At 41.0% G+C, this 19,409-nt stretch overlaps 1 protein-coding gene across 4 annotated transcripts in view; it reads right to left on the bottom strand.

The window, feature by feature from the left end:
* Positions 1-3,154: 3,154 nt before the first annotated feature.
* phf21aa (PHD finger protein 21Aa) overlaps positions 3,155-19,409 on the bottom strand; it is a 42,697-nt gene continuing 26,442 nt past the window's right edge. Inside the window, exons 6-18 of one of the 4 annotated variants that reach the window (XM_042061585.1) lie at positions 17,985-18,143; positions 16,446-16,703; positions 14,899-14,982; positions 13,171-13,500; positions 12,289-12,429; positions 12,151-12,202; positions 11,919-11,998; positions 11,549-11,609; positions 6,582-6,604; positions 5,491-5,646; positions 4,954-5,029; positions 4,104-4,207; positions 3,155-3,827 (exon numbers count right to left, since the gene is read on the bottom strand). In XM_042061585.1, coding sequence (XP_041917519.1) covers positions 3,444-3,827; positions 4,104-4,207; positions 4,954-5,029; positions 5,491-5,646; positions 6,582-6,604; positions 11,549-11,609; positions 11,919-11,998; positions 12,151-12,202; positions 12,289-12,429; positions 13,171-13,500; positions 14,899-14,982; positions 16,446-16,703; positions 17,985-18,143 — 1,908 coding nt within the window. In that variant the 3' untranslated portion in view covers positions 3,155-3,443. Of the gene's footprint in view, positions 3,828-4,103; positions 4,208-4,953; positions 5,030-5,490; positions 5,647-6,318; positions 6,486-6,581; positions 6,605-11,548; positions 11,610-11,918; positions 11,999-12,150; positions 12,203-12,288; positions 12,430-13,170; positions 13,501-14,898; positions 14,983-16,445; positions 16,704-17,984; positions 18,144-19,409 lie in introns of all 4 variants that reach the window. The other 3 variants (XM_042061584.1, XM_042061586.1, XM_042061587.1) reach the window with 3 other exon arrangements.

Below are 19,409 nucleotides of genomic sequence, written 5' to 3'. Positions count from 1 at the left end.
CATGGTCATGGACATATTCTTTGGGTATGCTGGGTTTGGGGAAAATATATACTTCTGCATTTAAATGGTGCACTTCACCATAAGAGTTTAACAAATATCTGACATTCACAATAGTATTTGCCTTGAGGCATGACTGAAATAGATTTAGCATGACTAAACTCCACAATAGCCAATATTTAATGTTTCATGTTAATATACTATATACTATATTAAGGTCCGGATGGTGGCCTTTATTTGTTTTGCCATGTTCATGACATGCCACTTCAAAAATTGGTCTCATATAAGTCACATACTTCCGATTCAGAGTTACCAGTGATTTTAAACTGCAGCACATAAGCAAAGCTGAAATGCACATTGACCAATCCTGGCATTTTCAAGCAGTGATAACGTAAAAAGCCAAATAAATAAAAACCTACAAAATAAAATATTAAAGGCAAAGGATGACAACAACAGTCCTCTAATATCGTACAATGATATTTTTATATAAAGATATATCTTTTGATTTTGTCTGTTGCAACTTGCTTGGCTTCAAATAACCAGCGCTATTTCTGAAAGTCATAGAAATTGTTGCCTGTAAGTTTTATATTTGTTACAACTCAGATCAAAATGTCAAAATAATATCAGTTCGCAGAACAACACACTACAAGGGATTGTAACTTAAGTCTTACTTCAGAAATAAATACAAATGGTACAAAGGTGTTATGAAAATAATATAATAATACTAATAAGGTTCTGAAAGTGCTGTAGTATATTTACAAATAAAGTTGTAGTGAAACAGAATGAAAAAATAATGTGGCTTGTCTGTAACCGTTCAATGTAATATTCTCTTTAGCACACCCAAGACCGACATAGGGCACTCCATAATCAACCACAGAAGGACACATATTTAGGCACTGACCTCACACTACACTTCATCAGAAAACAAAAGCAGGCAGTCCCTATGCGCAGCCCCCCCTCTCCCTATGATAATCTGTTCTCTATTTTAAGCAAAGGAAGATTATTTTGATGAAGAGATACACCATACACAAACATTCTTTAAGACAATGAGAAGTAAAGACCAACAGTACATGAACCAAACACACCACTTCTGGAAAGAATTATGAACATTATTTCTTAAGGCAGTCGCAATATAAGAGATGTCTAATGCTACTAAAGGCCAAAAAGAACGGGGGAGCGCAGCAGAGTGCACATATTAAACACAAGACATAATACATGAAAACAACACTGGTCCTAACTCACACCTGTCTGCTGACCTCTGTGAGAAGTACTAGACCTACCCATCAGGAGAACATGAGTATAGTTTGTGCTCTCTAGTATACATAGTCTTTTTCTGTCATTAAGGAGATGAGACATAGAGATTATGAGGAAAGTAATTGGGGAAACCACCAGTAATGACCTTTACATAAGACAACCCAACAAATTAAGAACAAATGCCATTCACAAATAATTATTATTTTTTTAGGCTCTGGTAGTCCTGTATTCACCACACCATTTCTAAATATGAAGAGGTGGTCATAGGCCCCAGATGAGAGTCCAAAAGTTTGATCTTGATGCATTCAATATGGGAATATACAAAACAATACTCCAGATTGAGTACTACACCAGCATATTATGATGTGACCGTCAAGCCATCACACTTGTGCTTATAGGGATCCTAATTGCTCTTTTCAAGATAAGAAACCACGGCAACTGAGAAACCAAAACAACAAAGAAAGCCCTTAAGATGCTACGTCAGTGTTAATAACACCTGACTAATATTGATTTGATCATAAATTTGAGACCAGTGTGCATAATGTGGAAATGTAGGAAGTTCAATGGGACAGTTTTCTATTTGTCACCATAAGCCAGCTAGGACGAGACAGAATATCACTGACTGCAGTTGGCAAATGGCAAAATGGTCACATAATAAAGGCATGGTCATTCACAAGCAAGCCATAGTGGTTTCACCTCTCTTATAGCTGTACTCTCTGATAATTATAATTTCTTCTTCACTCCTAGGGTCAAGTCTTACAGAAGCAGTACCTGTTAAAGATTTTCTTGGTTATGCACATGTAACCTTTAGGTACATTATGTTCAGATTCCATTAAGAACTTAAGACATTTCCCTGCTATATTTGGATTCAGAAACATTTGGCAGTTGAGAATTCAACAAATTATATGCAAAGTTAATCTTAAAAAAATAAAGAAAATATATTTACAGAATGTTTCCAGTCCTACCATTTTAATTAGAAATAATTGTTTTATGAAACAGAAATGCACTTGTAAAGATTTGTACCTTAACATTTCAACACTAGGAAGACCTGAATAATTTCCCCCACATATGTAAAAAATAATGTAAATCATTGTTCTCTCTTTTTACCTTTAACTTCAAATGTTTGAGCAAAAGTCCCCCACCCCCCCAAAAAAAAAGAAAAAACCCAAAACAAAACAAAAACTGATACTGACAGATACTTTTTATATATCGATAACTAAACCTGCTCATCTTCAGCGAAAGGTCTTCGCTTAGCAGTTGGGTGTGAGTTTAACAAGCCTGAGATGAGATCTGCACTAATCCAAATCATCTTCAACCGTCAATTCTCATCACCTCTTGTACCCATTCATTTCCACTGCCTTAAGAGCACAGTGTCTGTCAGCAGTGCTTTAGAATGTAAAAAAAGATGAAGAATAGAATCCAAACCAAGGCCAGAATTAAGTCCATTGGCATGTGACCACACAAATCCAAAACACTGGCCAAAAAAACTATGGCATGTATCTGACATACTCAATGACCCCTGCTGCAGACGGAAATCCGCCTAGCCTTCAGATTATTGGAATGGGGACCTTTTGGAGCATGAGATTTCGGGGAGTTTGTCGTGATGACTAGATGACAGGAGACAGATGTAGTTGGTGAGTCAGTGGTAAGAATTACAAATGCTTGTCAGACTGTCACAATAATGAAAGAAACGGGTGAAATACACTGAGGAGTTGCTTGCTCCATGACTGCTGCAGAGCTGTGGTTTTGGTTTCAGAATGGTGGAGAGGTTGGTGAAGAACCTTTAGATGGGAATTCAAATATCTCTCATCCATCCCTTTTTACGGAACTGCAGACCAATGCACCCTAAGGACCCATCCCCATAAAGAGGCGCTACGGCGACTGTTGCAGGCACACGTTGGTGTGATGTTTGAAACCTTTATTACTATTATTATTACTATCATTGTTCATTAGAGTCATTATGATCATCCTTTACACTGACGTTATTAGACCTTGAAATGACATACTGCTGGTACTGGACAAACCCCTCTGTTTCCCTGACTGGCAGTCAGGAACACCCATCCTCACAGACATTTCAATGACAAGATGAAAAAAGAAACTGTACTTTGATTGGCAACTTTGGACACCTTACTAAGGTGCTGAAGGGGTTTTCCTAGACGGGTATATCACAGTTGTCCATAAATGGCTAGGTGTTATTTGGCTCCCTCCACATGTCTGGGGGGTATTGCCTGGGGTTGAGGAGGCTCTGGGGCTTTGCTGAGGTTACTGCTGTTGCCAGTGCTGTTGATGAGATCCTCCTTCTCTTGCTCCTCTCGCTCATCTGTGTTGTCATTCTTTGAGATGTCCGTGCTGTTACTGTTGCCGTTGATGTTGTCACTGAAGCTCCCACAGTTTGTGTGCTTGGAACTTGGATGCTCCGTTTCACCGTTAGCGATGCCGTTGGGGTTGGATGGTGTGTCAGGCAGGGGCGGGAGGCTGATGCCTTGGATGAGGCGTACCAGACCTTTGACTTTTTCCAGAGACACCTGCATTTCCTTTTGCCGCGCAAGCACTGTGTTCTTGGTCTCCATGCATTTCTTTTGGGAAAGGGCAAAGGCAGAGCTTACTCACACATAAGGTCCAAACAAAAGGAGTGTACAGCCTTTAAAAAGCATTGAAACATAAATACAAAACAATACTATACAAAAATAGTTATTGTGTTTTGGGGTGTCTATTTTCAAATAACTAAGAAACTAAGAACAAAATACTTTAGTGCAAGTATGTATAGAAAGACAGAAAATAATGAATATTTTACTATTATAGAGTCTTACTGTTATTGAGTTAATTAATATTTTACTATTCTAGAGTCTTACTGTTATTGAGTTGCTCAGTTGTTTGACTCTTTGTTCCAGATGCTCCCTTTCTTGCTTCAGATCCTCACTCCATTTCACCAGTTTCTGTTTCTCCTCCTCTTTTGCTGTTAGAAAAATAAAATATACAGGATATTACAGAATAGTTTTGATCAGTTGACCCTTAAATAAGTGGGTAGTTTAAAAGGTTAAATTATTTGCTAGGTAGATGAGGTTTAATATAGTTGGAATGACTGAACAGTTAAATAGGTGGTTAGTTTAAATGGTTAAATTATTTGCGAGGTAGATGAGGTTTAATATAGTTGGAATGACTGAACAGTTAAGTAGGTGGATAGTTTAAATGGTTAAATTGTTTAACAGTGAACTATTGTGGTAAGAACTTTTATTTTGAAACTGTTGTGGACAGAGGAAACAGTTGAACAGGATGTGTAGTCTTAAGAGAGCCAGTTGTATGCTTAAAGCCTGAGAAACTGACAGTTGGTGCAGGTGGCCTGGCCACCTGGCCGAGGATTCTAATTGCTTAAAATGCATAGAAATTATCGTCTTAAGGTATTGATTCATATATGATTATGTCTTAAGGTATTGATTCATATATGATTCAGGCTGTCAGATCCATTATCACTGCCAGAATGACCTTCTGTCAGTGCTTTGTTTTAGTACATTATATATGTTATATATGCTATAGTGTCCACTGAAGTCTGGGGAGAGGAGTGGTTCTGACTAATGACCAAGAAAGACGCAGAAGAACCAGATATGATCCAGACAGACACAGTTACCCATCATGCACTACATTACATTACAAGTAAACAACTATGGTTCATCAATGTTCAATCAACAAAAAATAAAATCTTACCTGCTTTGTATGCAATATATGAATGGACTATGGCAAGTGTTCCAGGCCATGGGATTGCTTCTTCCTTCTTCATCATCTAACAAGCAAGAAGGAGTGAAGTGAAGTTCCCTATTAAATTATTCCAAAATTATGAGGGACAGCACCATTATACAACGCAATAATGTAAAATTATGTTATGAAGGTATAGTCATAATACCAACCTGATACCATACGTGGATATACAAACCTTTCTTATTTTCTTACCAACAAGCTAGTTTTGACGGATAACTGTCTTGACCACTCACTCAAACCACACAGACAAAAATAAAATTTAACAGTGAAAATGTAATTTTGACTAAAAATAAAATTTGACTAATAATACAAAATGAAACATGGATGTCCAAAACAGAAGACACATCTAAACTTACAAAGTAGGGAACAGCCTTCAAAAGGGATGCCTGCTCTGATGCTGGGTTATATATGGTTGTTCTACATCATTGATTTTGCCACCTCACCCCTGAATGAAGGCCACTGGCTCTTTAAGGAGTAGGCAATTACCTGATCGTGACATTTTGGGCAAATCCACATGCCCTTGGGAATGGTTTTCAGGGGTGGATCCAGGCAGTCCAGATGATAGACACGTGAGCATGTATCACACATAAGCAACTGACCACTGCGTCTGCACACAGTGCAGAAGTCCTCATGGATATCTCCCTGTCAGGAAGAATTGCACCAATCAGTATCATAGCTGCTTGATGCTCTACCAGTTACACTGAGGGTATTAGGGAGCAAAAGGGAGGTAGGCTCTGGGATTTGCTTTGCTGTGACCTGTCTCAATCTCACAATATTCTGCAATATCAGGTTTCCCAAAAACTAGGAAATACTTACTGTGAATCTAAAAAACAAGTAGAATAGTGGACATGTTTTCATGCTATTCGACTTGCTCTACTGATACTTTCACCAAAATGGGCTCTGTTCTAAAATGTCTACTAGAAACTAAAAATGTCTCCTAGTGGGCAACTCTACTCTTCAAACTAAAAAATACAAATAAAACAATCCTAACATGGGGAAGTACAGGGAGTCAAGAGGGGAATAGGGAACTGTTCACTTTGTAAGGCCATGGACATCCTCAAAACATAAAAGGACAAAGGGTGATGGATGGAGGTATGTTATGGAATTGAGGAGCATTTCTTCAAAGGTACTACTGTTGCAGTGTGTTCTGAGACCAGCATAATCCATCAAGCCAAACTGGACTAAATCCACGGCGGATCCCATGGCCATAAAATAGGCTGCCTGGGCACTGAGGGGGCTGGCAGTAATGAGCTACGTGAAAAGTGTGCTTCCTCTTGGATCTAGTTTGCCATGGAGTCTCTGGCAGCTACTTACATCCCCAGAGCTGGGGTTTGGCAGAGGAAGAGTGTGTGGGTGGACGGGTAAAGAAGGCCCCCCGGAGTCGGGGCCCCTGGGGGCCTGAGGGGCCAAGTGGCTGCCGGTGGGGGTGGCAGGGGGATGAAGGCCCAACTCCGACACACTGCTGTATTTAGGAGGGCGACCTGAATGAGATGAGACAGACGGGACAAAAACCAAAACAAAAAAGGAAAACAAAAAAGGAAGCAGGGAACAGAAAAGCAAACATTTGTCTGACATACCTTTGACAAGGAGTCCTCATTGGCTAGCACAGAGAAAGGAGGCGAAGCAGATATTAGGCAAGCATTGGGTGAGTAGGGAATATCGTGTTAGTTAGGGGATAGGGCAGGCACAACAGATGTCAGAACCAGTAACAGCCAGCATCACATAGTAAAACTCAGGTCACCACCCAAAGAGAATGTGAGGACAAACAACAAACACAAGCATCATATTGCTCTTATGTAGCAGCTGTACTATCAACTAATTGAGTTTGATGACAGCAAGTTATGGCTTCTTTTAATTATTTCTATTTTGCTTATTCTTTTTCCGCTCCAAAAAAAGAGACAGATACGTGCATGTTAAATTGTATACTCACCTGTTTTTATGTCACATAAATTTGTACAGTCATTTCCTTTACACTATTTGCAAATTTTCCTTCCTTGAAAACTGTCACATGCCAGATAATGCTTTGAATAAACAAAATGCTGAGGTAGTACAATTCCACAGTTTAAAGTATATCAAACACAGAGTGATTGTTAGACTTGAAGAGCCTGAGTGGAGTGGTGCCAGGATGTCCCCACTCATGGAATGTGTTGTACAACTGTTGGACAATCTATAATGACTGTGTCAAATACCCTCACTCAGAATTAATTTCTGTCAAACACATGAGAGAGAGAGAGATGGAGAGAGAGAGAGACAGAGAGAGAGAGAGGGTCCTGAAAACAATGCCTAACAAAGACCAGGTGCTAAGAACATTACATAACAATCTGCTAATTACACCAGAGAGTCTAACTGACAAAGTTGTGTGTCATTGAACAATATGAAAAGGTGCTCTAATGGAATATGACTTATGTATGTAGGCCTAAATATTTGTTTTTTCTGGTGAATGAATTTTGATAAATGGACATTTTCACTATCAGGAAGCATCAGCATTAGCAATAGTATTAAATATTAGAGTATTAGAGGGCAAGCATGCATCTTTGGCTTGACTTGGGTCGAACAAACCACATAATATTTATGAGCATAAAACAGAAAAAAAAACAGCACAAAAATATAGAAGCTGTTCTTCTCTGAACAACTGTAAAACACTTACCATGTTTTGACAGAGCATAGCTGAAGTACAGTAAGACCCCTGTACCCGAGAGGGAAGCGACAGTGTTTTGGATCGCCGAAACCGTGGATAGTAGCAAACACCATAATAACTTCACCGGAGCACAGAGGTGGCTTTTAGATACTGTATGTGTTATTATGGTGCACAGCAATAGACTAACGTTTATTGTGACTTATTAGGTTTATATGTGTTTATTACGACTAATGTGTCTTTGTCAGAAAGCCCCCCTAAAGAGTTTTATTTTTACCTTAAAATAACGCTTCCAAAATCATTTTGATGGCACGTAAACTCTTAAAAGGGCGAACGGCACTTCTGCCGCACCCTGAGCAGGTTTTATCACTTGTAAAATATGAAGTTGCTGTTTGGGTAGGAACACTGCCCCTCCCCCCTCTGACATCACAATGGAAAAGAGCTGCTGTTGAGTACAACTAGATAGGCTACTTACAGGAATTCAGAGCTCTCTTTCCACAGACTGCGGTCGGTGCATTCCCTCTATATTATATTGGAGTTATGTTTACAGTTTATTGCAAAGACGCTTCTCAACTGTAGGGGGACCCCAGGAGCTAATATTATTTATCAGTAGCACCACTAAAAAAGAGAGTAAGGAAACAAGTAAGGCGTGCTCCATGGTACACCACACAGACAAAAACCCTCAAACAAGCAGCGTGCAAACTTGAACAAAAATGGCGTACTACTAAATTGGAAGTCTTCCGCCAAGCATGGAAAGACAGCCTTATCACCTACAAAAAAGCACTCAACGAGGCTAAGTCAACCTACTATTCCTTGCTGATCGAAGAAAACAAAAATAATACAAAATTTCTCTTTACCACAATTTCCCGCCTGACGAAGAGCCACACTGAAGTAACCGAATCTATCCCTATTTGCCTAAACAGTAATGACTTCATGAATTTTTTCAATGACAAAATTGAAACAATTAGAGATAAGATTAATAACCAATCAGTCTCACCAGATATTCGTACTCCATTGCTGAACGGTAGCGAAAACATAATTGAATCACAGATGAGACAAACAACTTTGAATTCATTTACACCGATCGACATATTAGGCCTCACTTCCACAATTTCCTTATCAAAATCTACAACTAGTCTACTAGATCCTATCCCTACTCATACTGAAATCTGCTCTCCCTTTCTTGGATAATGCTTTGCTCCAGATCATAAATAACTCACTGCTGTCAGGGCATGTACCACAGTCGTTTAAGTTATCTGTTATTAAGCCATCACTCAAAAAACCTACCCTTGACCCTAACAGCCTGGCCAACTATAGGCCTATATCTAATCTCCCTTTTCTGTCGAAAATACTAGAAAAAATAGTGTCCAAACAAATTAGTGCCTTCTTACATATGAATAAAATCGAAGAATTATATCAATCTGGTTTCAGAGCTCACCACAGTACTGAATCAGCCTTAGTTAAAGTTTTTAATGACCTCATTGCTGCCGATAATGGACATATATCAATTTTAGTCCTCCTGGACCTCAGTGCTGCCTTCGACACCATAGACCATGACATACTACTTCACAGGCTTGAACATTTGATAGGCATTAAAGACTCAGCACTCGCTCGGTTTAGATCATACCTTTCTAACCGCAGACAATTTGTACAAGTCCACAGTAAACAGTCTATCCAGACTATGGTAAAATATGGGGTGCCTCAAGGCTCAGTACTAGGGCCCCTGTTATTTTCTCTCTATATGCTTCCCCTAGGCTCTGAAATTAGGCATTAAATTTCATTCTTATGCAGACGATACACAACTATACCTTTCCGTAAAACCTGACGAACTTAGCCAAACTTGACACATGTATAAGAGATATAAAGACATGGATGACAAATAATTTCCTGCTTTTGAACTCCGATAAAACAGAAGTCATGGTTGTAGGTCCTAAAAAGATGAGGGATATCCTATCCTCATCACAGGCTACATTTACTGTGTTAAAAATTTAGGAGTTACAATTGACCAAGACCTATCACTAAGTAATCACATAAAACAGATTACCAAAACTTCATTCTATCACTTAAGGAACATTTCAAAGATAAGGAAGCCCTTATCCTTACCAGACGCTGAAAAATTAATCCATGCTTTTGTAACCTCAAGGATTGATTATTGCAACGCTCTGTATGCTGGCTGCAATAACACCTGTCTAAAGAGATTACAGTTTATACAAAATGCAGCTGCTCGCACACTCACTAGAACTAAAAAATATGAACATATTTCCCCTATCCTGGCATCTCTACATTGGCTGCCTGTTAAAAGCCGCATTGACTTCAAAGTATTACTTCTAACGTACAAAGCCATTAATGGCCAGGCACCAGAATATATTAAAGATCTCCTAGTCTCATATAACCCGCCCAGACCGTTACGATCACAGAATACTGGCCTTCTTGTAATTCCAAGAATCTCAAAAACGACAGTAGGTGGCAGAGCTTTCAGCTATCGCGCACCCCTCCTCTGGAATAATCTACCCTCCTCAATTTGATTAGCACCCTCCCTATTTTTAAGTCTAGGCTTAAAACATACCTCTTTACTGCCTTCCATAGTTAGGTATGGTGCGGTGTGGAACTCGGGGATTTTGGAATGAACCACCCTGCTGAGTCCTCGTGTGACTGGCACCCCAGTCGCGCGTGAGATGGTGATCACTGACCATACCTGCGCTGGTGTCGACTACCCCTCACCATGCCTTAGTTATGCTGCTATAGCATAGTGCGGTCATGGACTTCTCATGTGCCACACCGTACAACCCCCTCCCCTCTCCTCTCTCCCCTACCCTCTTTCTCTCAACTCTCCCTCTCTTGCCCATTCTCACTATGATTTACTGTAACAATATATAGCACCACTGATCACTTCTTGACATTAACCACATTGATTTCAAGTAATACTAACCCATTCTACATTTCTCTTTCTTCTCCCTTACTGTACCTCACTTGTGAGGTATATCATCACCAGTCATCAACCATCCGTGTGCCTGGCCCTCCTCTTACCCATCCCACCTGAAGTCCCATCCTTGACTACTGTATTACTGTCCCCCTACCTAGATTCCTGGCCCGTCCAGCCCCATCACCTGCCTATGACAACTCTGCCCGGATTCTGGCTTGTCTGCTGACCCACCACTTGCCCCCCACAACTTTCTTTCCTGGACAATTCCGACGCCGGACTATTGCACTTTCTCTCACTAAATCATGATTATGCTTTATCATACCGGATACGTAATCATCCCACCTTTTGTAACTTTCACCTCAGGTGCTTTAAACACCATGTCCTATTCTCCACACCTGACTGTCATATGCATTTGTCATTGTTTACAGACCTTACTGTCCGTATTGACCCTAGGCAGATGGGTCAGGCCCTTGAGTCGTGGATCTGCTCGAGGTTTCTTCCTATATGTATCTCCAATTCTAGGGAGTTTTTCCTCGCCCCTGTTACCCATGGGCCTTCCTTCTTTCTTTCTTCCTTTTCTCCCTCTTTTCTTTTTCTCGGATTGCCTACATTCTGTAAAGCGCCATGATACATGTGTAATGTTTTGCCGCTATATAAGCACAAAAAATTGAATTGAAATTGAATTTAGTGCTGGTTTAACAATTTGTTTCCCTTACATTTCAATTTAATATTTTTTGGCTGAGGGGAACCATGGGCAACTGAAATTGCAGACACTGTGCCAGCGGATACAGGGGTTCAACTGCACTTGTATTTTACAGCTTTGCATTTACAACATGAGTGCATATCATGCATGAAAATATCTTGAATAATCTGTTCTGGTGCATCACTAGTCTATGCTTGTAGAGTTTAGAGTCGGCATGTTCACAACTTATGGACTTGCCAGCAGGTTGCTTATGGCAGACAGGTGCAATTCCATTCAGACTGACCTCGCTTTCTGGTGCCCTGATGGAGAGGGGTGTTAAGGTAGGTCACAGCTGTCTTCTTGCGCTGAGAACAGAAAGAATCCATAAACTGACAGAACAGCTTATTTTTAAAAAAGTGCTTTGTATCTCGGCATAAATAAATGCATTGAGATGTATTGACTTTAAACTCATACCAACAAGTTTTTGCAGAAAAAATGTTATGTACTGAAACTGTTGAGTTCAAGTAAGTACATTTTGTTTGCACTCAGAAATGCAACACTTCAAGACACTGGTTTCATCAGCAGCATTCACTAGTTTTTGTAATGTCATGTCCCTAGGAGGTGCTGTGCAAGCCTCAGACGGTATGCAAGATGAGAGCTGCGAGGTGCTTTACCTCAGGCTCAAACACAGCCCCACTGTAGACTGGGTTTGCTGTGGTGCGCCGCTTTCGCTCCTGCCTCCGACTCTGAATCTCTGAAGGAACACACATGAGACAAAGAGATGTCAATCACAGTTACAGTCAGACCTACTGACATGCTGCCCCTAGGATGCTTATTACTTAAAACTGTACATCATAGCTGAATAACTACATTTATTTCAGAAAATCAAGATGCCACGCTGCTTACCCTCTAAATGGTCATGGGTTACTAAACCAAGGGACACCATGAAGGCAAGTTTCTGAAAAAAAGAACCACAAAGTCATTTCATTTATCATCATTCCATTATCCACATAATTCAGCATGAGGACTGTGAAGTGTTTATACCTCAGGACTCTCCTCTTGTTTGGGAGGGGGAGGGGGAGGGGGAGGAGGAGGAGGGGAAGGCATCGTCACGGAGACGGGAGAAGGGGACGTGGGCACCCTCAGGGAGGTATTTGGCTCTGCTTCATCCGGAATGATCTCAGCCTAGACAACAGCAACATCATAGTAAGCAGTGGCTTCAGCTGCCAACAGACACTGACCATACCACTTTGAGATAACAACTTAAAGATGCAATATAAAATGGTTGTTAAAAACAAAATACTATTGGAAAATGTAAAACAGATGAATTATTCAGAAAGCATGACAAGAATACTTTCACAATATTCCTGTGAACTTGAAACTAATAACCAGGAAGCATAGAATACACTGTAGAATTGCAATGTTATGGTTGGTTTTCATTATCATTTTTGACAATAAAAGTGTTTTTTAACATGCAATAAATCAATCAAAGTGCCATTTCCCATTCCCTTTAAAAACCTGGTGTACTTGCACCTAGATAAATTGCTCTTACAATGAACGCAGAGGGATTCCACCAAAGCGTGCTTTACTGAAACAAGTGTGTGAGTAACAAGCAGAGCATGCATGTCCTGCCCTGCCTATGGGCATATTCTATTTCTGAGCTTGTGCAAAAATACAAATTTTTATATTTAGTAATTCACTTTCTCAGGACTCTCGGACAATGGGTTACAATTGAAACCATAAGAATGCACACTACAACTGCAACATTCACCCCCAAAATACTTAAATGAATGAATAACAAACCATAAGGACATTCAGCCAAACTGGGTAATAAACACTCAGAACAATCTTTTTACTGCATTTCTGGACTCATTGCTAGAGACTCAGCACAGGGCAGGTCAGAAGCTCTAGATAATGCATACTCACCTTAGCATCAGCACTGATGATGCTAGCCTGCTGTATAGGGGATGTGGTCAGTTGGATGGGGGCAATGGTTGCCGGGGTGGTGATGACGATGCCTGTGAGCTGAGTGGTGGTCAGGGTCTTGGTGATGGTGGCGCCGGACTGGCCGTTGAGGATCCGGAGCTGCGTGATGGGGCCAGGGGCTGCGGGCATGGAGCCAGCGCTGAATTTTGTTGCCAACATGACGGGCCTCTGCAGTAGCTGGGGAGCCGCCAGCATTGGGGTCAGGGAGGTGGGTGTGGGGGCAGGAGCTATGGGCACTGTGGTGGCGGGCGTGGCTGGTCTAGGTCGAACCTGGACAAACAGGATTCAAAAATCAGTCCTGTGCTGATATCTTTCACAGACATTAATGAATAAAAGCTGGCTTGTTACAGTACAGTACTCGTTCAAAACTTTATTCAGTGGAATATACAATGTAGTTAATGGCTCGGAGATGGATACAGCATGATCCATCTAAGCTGAAATCTCAAGTGTTTGGCACTCAGCAATTTCTCGGGTTAGGGCCAGGGGTAGGGTCCCCTTTCTTCATCTCCCTTACACTAAACACACACATGCCCGCATATGTGTTTCATAACAATTTAAAACTATGCTTGTAAAACAAATTGTTGGTGTGTGTCTTAGGAAAGGTACATTGTGATGATGGTCAACAATGGAAAGGCTGGAAACCCACTGCCCACAGGCATTTCCTTTAGGATTTCTATTCTATCTTTCATCTGGATGTCTATTCTTCTCACTTGGTTCTTTAGGTAAAAAACACTTTGTTCTTTAGGTAAAAAAAAAAACATATTGAATTGTCCATATCCACACAAGAATCCTTTCTCTGGGTGAGTCTATGCAGTGACCGTACACTGTGGAAGAAGACCCGGTCATATTGACACAAACACACAGGTAATGCCATGTTCACGGTAGGGCTAAGCTGCAGGAGAGAAGCAGTGATCAAGTCAACTGGAGCAACGGCCAAAGAGAAAGGTGAACAGAAAGATCACTACTGAGGAGGCAAACATCACACATCAGCCATGGGTGAGGATGGGGTGGGAGGTGTATAAGAAACGCTCTAATTATAGAGATAGAGTGTAATACACAATACATTACACCCTGAAGAATACTGGACTCATGCAAAGGAGACAAAGCAGTGCACACACACACACACTATATAAACAAACATTTACAAAACACAAAAGCAGGAAGCAGCAACAAAAGGAGAATTTCTCTCAATATTCACATATTCCTCCTACAGTCATGGGAAGTCACTGGGTCTTTTGAATTCTGATCAAAACTGCTGAAAAGACGGGTATCCTATATCAACAATGTTTCATAAGTGAGATTTGAGGACAGACAAAATACACCTGAGCATTTTCCGGACTGTGATCTTTCACTCACTCTGAGAACACTGGTCTGGTGAAGTTTCTGCCAAACCAAATCGCTCATATTAATCATTTGCTTTAAGCATATACTGTATTTATTTATTTTTGCTCACTGACCCTACAAGCAGCTTCACACAAATGCTGTTAATTAAACACTGTGCTGGTCTGTCATAAAGAAATGTAATTTCTTCAGTGTTAGCATCCAATTGATTCGAGTGTGTATTGGGTGTGAACCCATCCTATTGGCTGGAGGGAGGGAGTGGGGTTGTGACACAGGAGAGAGACTCTAGGACAGGTTGGAGGAGATAGGGTTTCCGTGGAGACGAACCTGTGGTAGAAAGGTGGGCCGAGGCGTCAGTCTGGGAGGAGGGACAAACTGTGGAACTTTGATAGGCTGGGTGGTGGCCTGCACCTGTGACGTGAGACCACCCATTTTTAAACACACATAAACACAAACACACACACACACATGCACACGTTCACACACATGGGAGAGACTACACTTGCAGCACATTGCGACTGTGCATGAGCCACTGGTGCCTGGCAGTTAAGGGGGCTATACACAATGACACAATCCTACATGTTGCAGGATGTTCCTGTGGCATGCCCAAAAAGTAGAGCAAGTTGTTTTGGAGTGCATAACTTGATGAAAAATGTCATCTTAGCATTATGGCAGGCCAAGACATGATAATAAATGTTGTGATTATATGAATGGAGTTTGACCGCTTCCTTTCTCTATTGTAAAGCTATATATGACCTGCTGAAATTAGTATTATCTCAATTAATCTCAAAGAGTTGATATTGAGTACACTGGTGCACTTTTATCACAGAGGCCTGTGAACTCTTCAAAGACAAAGGAGGAATGAAGTCAAAAGTGTGTAGGTTTCATTCTTCAAGGTTTAAGGGTAACAAGTCTGTTAATAGTTTACAGTAAATGTACTAATAGCTGTAGTGCATGTGATTTTAATTTTTGTGTTTTGAGTTTCAAAGTAGAGGGGGAGCAGCATTTTAGTAGTGTTACGTAACTGTTTCAATTGTAGTTATCTAATTTGTGTGTATGTGTGTATCTGTGTCTGTGTGCATGTGTGTACGTGTGTGTGTGTGTGTGTGTGTGTGTGTGTGTGTGTGTGTGTGTGAACGTGTGCGATGGGGGTAGGTGGGGGTGGATGTGGGGGGGGGTGTCATCAGCTCTGCATGCCTCTGTGTGTATCTGTGTGTGTGCGTGTGTGCGTGTGTGTGTGTGTGCATGTGTGTGCGCGTGTGTATCTGTGGATCTGTGTGTGTGTGTCTGTGTGTGTGTGTGCGTGCGCGTGTGTATCTGTGTGTGTGTGTGTGTGTGTGTCTGTGTGTGTGTGTGTGTGTGTGTGTGTGTGTGTGTGTATGTGTGCACGTGTGTGATGTGGGTAGGTGGGGGTGGATGTGGGGGGGGATGTCATCAGCTCTGCATGCCTACAACAAAAAGTCACTGCACACTACTGTTTTCAGTTCATTTTATACAGTATAGAAATGTAAATATGGACACAATCTGCCTTATCTGTGTCTGGTGTAAAAATCCTTACAACTGATGAATACACACAGAATACTATTTAGCATAAATAAGTCACGTGCAGTGTGCATTGACTTGTACACAAATGATGTAAACACGTGTATTAGACAACAAATGTATTCATCACAAAACAGTAAAGCACTGTCTCAATTACTAACACACTACCCCCGTCATCATGAAAGTCCAGTGATGATTGCCATCTATTGCTTTCACACACAAAAGTGATAATTACCCCTTTAATAAACAAGCTTTTAATTCATGTGAAATTATTTGAATGTGTCTAACCATGGGACGACATGTAACATCAGAGTAGTGAGAGGTATACTTACAACAACAGCATTCTTTGAGACTATCCTTAGTGGCTCTGTTCCCTGACTGGTCAGCTTGCCTGTTGCCTGGAGGCCAAGAGGTGTGGTCTGTGTCTGATCTGAGCTCTGTGTAGTGGGCTTGGGCATGTGGCTGATGGTGGTAACCATGGCAACAGAAGGCCGTGGTGTTGCGATAGAAGTGGGCATGCTGGGGGTGGCAGCTTTCAGCACCAGAGGTAGAGTTTTGTTGGGGATCACCGGTGTGCCTGCCACCGTAGTCTGTGGCCAAAGGAATAAGAGGGAGATTACAAAAGTCACAAGAGGAAAGAGTTGGAATGAGTAAAATGCTGCTCACTGATGGAATTCAACCCCAATGTTCACATTCACAATTATTTACAAAACATTCATTGTTACTTACTGTATCCATTTACAATAGACAAAAATAATACATAACAGTGTAAAAAATCCAACAGGATTTCCAACTGGTTACAGAATGTCATTCACTATCAGGTTACACCAAGGACACTTTGACCCAGCATGAGACCATTATGACAGACAATGATATCCTACAGTATATGGGCAGTCCACAGTGACCATCATTAGACTTACGGTAGACCATATCCCATTATCGGTATGTTTCCATTTAATAACAAAATTTTAAAACGAAAACAATCTTCGTCCATATGAGTGTATTCTGTTCCATATCTGAAACAGACTGTGTCCATACTACAATAGGAAAATGAGTGAATGATAGACTTGCCATCCCATGTAAGTTCTAGGCTACACAGTAGGCCTTGATAAATGTTGAAAATAATTTCATTACAGGCTACTGTGCTATAAGAACATTGCCATAAGTCATTTGACCAGTAGTTGATTGCTTAGGGTTCTCATGACCCCCCCCACCCTCAACTCCACTACCCCACGCTCCCTGCTATTCACCACCTTTGGGGGCCCACCCCACACTTTGTGAACTACTGTTCTAGTTCAGTTGTCTTACATGGATTGATCGAACACATTGGGCAAACACAAGACAAATCCATATAAATTCCATGGACAACTGACCAGCACTCTGAAACAACCTTTCCATATTTTGACAGATTAGGATCAATGTCCTTACTGTCCCACTTACAAATCACTTCTCATTTCTTTGAGTGGACCTCTAGGCAGCACTAGGCAATATCAAGTGTATTGAGCTACAAGTGTATTAAGCTACATGGTGTATGCATGAGGTCTTGTGTCTCTAATATGTTCACCCAAAATCACTTTCCCCACTTAAATCTTACTATGTCAGTAATGCACAAAAAGAAACAACAACAGTAATGCACCCAGAATGCCCTCGCAGGACTTGCTTACGTGTTTTACTTGGCAACACAAACCCACAGAGGGCCCGCATGTCTGCTAGGCTATGTACTGACAAGAGTGTTTAAACACTTCCTAATGTGATATAGTGGGTGGTGTTTACAAAAGTGTGAACAAGAGATCATCTTGAGGTCAGCAGAAGACCCAGATAGGGGTGAGAGAATGAAAGAGGTGGTGAGAGGTGCGTGCCCTGCTCCAGACCTGTGGGGTGCTCAGGTTGGGAGGGGGCAGAGCTGGCTGAAACTGGGCTGATGGCAGAGTGGACGCTTTCCCGTCAGGCTGTGGGGGGTGCTGGGCCTGGGCTCGGCTCTCCGTCTGGTCTTGCAACAGCTCTTTCCTCAGCTGCTCAACCACCTTTTTCTGTAAAGAAGAGAGTGATGCAGAGAGAGAGAGAAAGAGAGAGAGAGAGAGAGAGAGAGAGAGAGAGAGAGAGAGAGAGAGAGAGAGAAAGAAAAAGAAAGACATAAAAAGGGAGTTGTTCTTATACGGTTCCAGACGGTACATGGGACCATGTGCAATATACCTGCCAATAAAAGCATTTCATTATTGGAAATATAACCAAACATGCACAAAAGATAACGCTTTTGTATACTTTTGTTCAGCTATACAACACAACTACTGTTAATATCCCTTTGCAGAACACCATAAAAATTTGACCTTTAAATTTAAAAAATCAGATCACAAAATAAACCTACTCTACACACACATGAGCACCCATAACCTGGCAGCCTTCCAAATACAACCTTCATTATACAGCTCTACCAAATACAACCTTCATTATACAGCTCTGGAAAAATCAAGAGACCACTGCACATTTTTCTGATGTCATCCTACAGTTGCTGAGTGACATTTGAATGAGTTGACGGTCATATTCAAATTTGCAGTGGTCTCTTAATTTTGAATATGACCGTCAACTCATTCGAATGTCACTCAGCAACTGTAGGATGACATCAAAATAATTGTGCTGTGTTATTTAATTTTTTCTAGAGTTATACAATGTGTTTTCACACCCTACCATTCAAAACACCAGGAAACCACAGGAAATGTGCACCATAGTTTTCTTCAAGTACCGTTATGTTAGTAAAAAGCTTTAAAATGTGTTGGCTTGTAGCATCAGTACTGAGACAAATTATAAAAAAATATATATCTTATAAGTTTAAATTTAATACAGCCCAATAAACAACTGAGTGACACACCTGGCCTTTCCCAAAGCCTGGCATTAAATCACATTCTGTGTCTTTGCACGCGGTGTCATGTCCTACTGCCACATTATGGCAGTTAGTAGGACTAACAATTACTCAGGTCTGGGAGTAACATAATTCATAGCAAAAACACCACGAGCAGTTTTGTAGGTCAACTATACATTAGCCCTTAAAAACTCGTCTTAAAATGCATGGGTTCATAGGAAGGAATTGTCTGTTAGCATACGTTTCTCTACATCCAGAATCCTCCACCTGGAGCACTCCCTAAGATGAAATAGTCTGCATTACAACACAAGGCAGCAGTGTGATGTTCAAAGACACTAGGTGGATGAAATAGTCTGCATTACAACACAAGGCAGCAGTGTGATGTCCAAACACACTCGGTGGATGACAAATGGCTGCAGTAATTGGATTCTTGGCATTT

This window comes from Alosa sapidissima, chromosome 14 (assembly GCF_018492685.1).
Source record: "Alosa sapidissima isolate fAloSap1 chromosome 14, fAloSap1.pri, whole genome shotgun sequence".
Classification (NCBI taxonomy): domain Eukaryota; kingdom Metazoa; phylum Chordata; class Actinopteri; order Clupeiformes; family Clupeidae; genus Alosa; species Alosa sapidissima.
The sequence above is the reverse complement of the archived record's forward strand: the minus strand, read 5'-3'. Positions and strand labels throughout refer to the sequence as shown.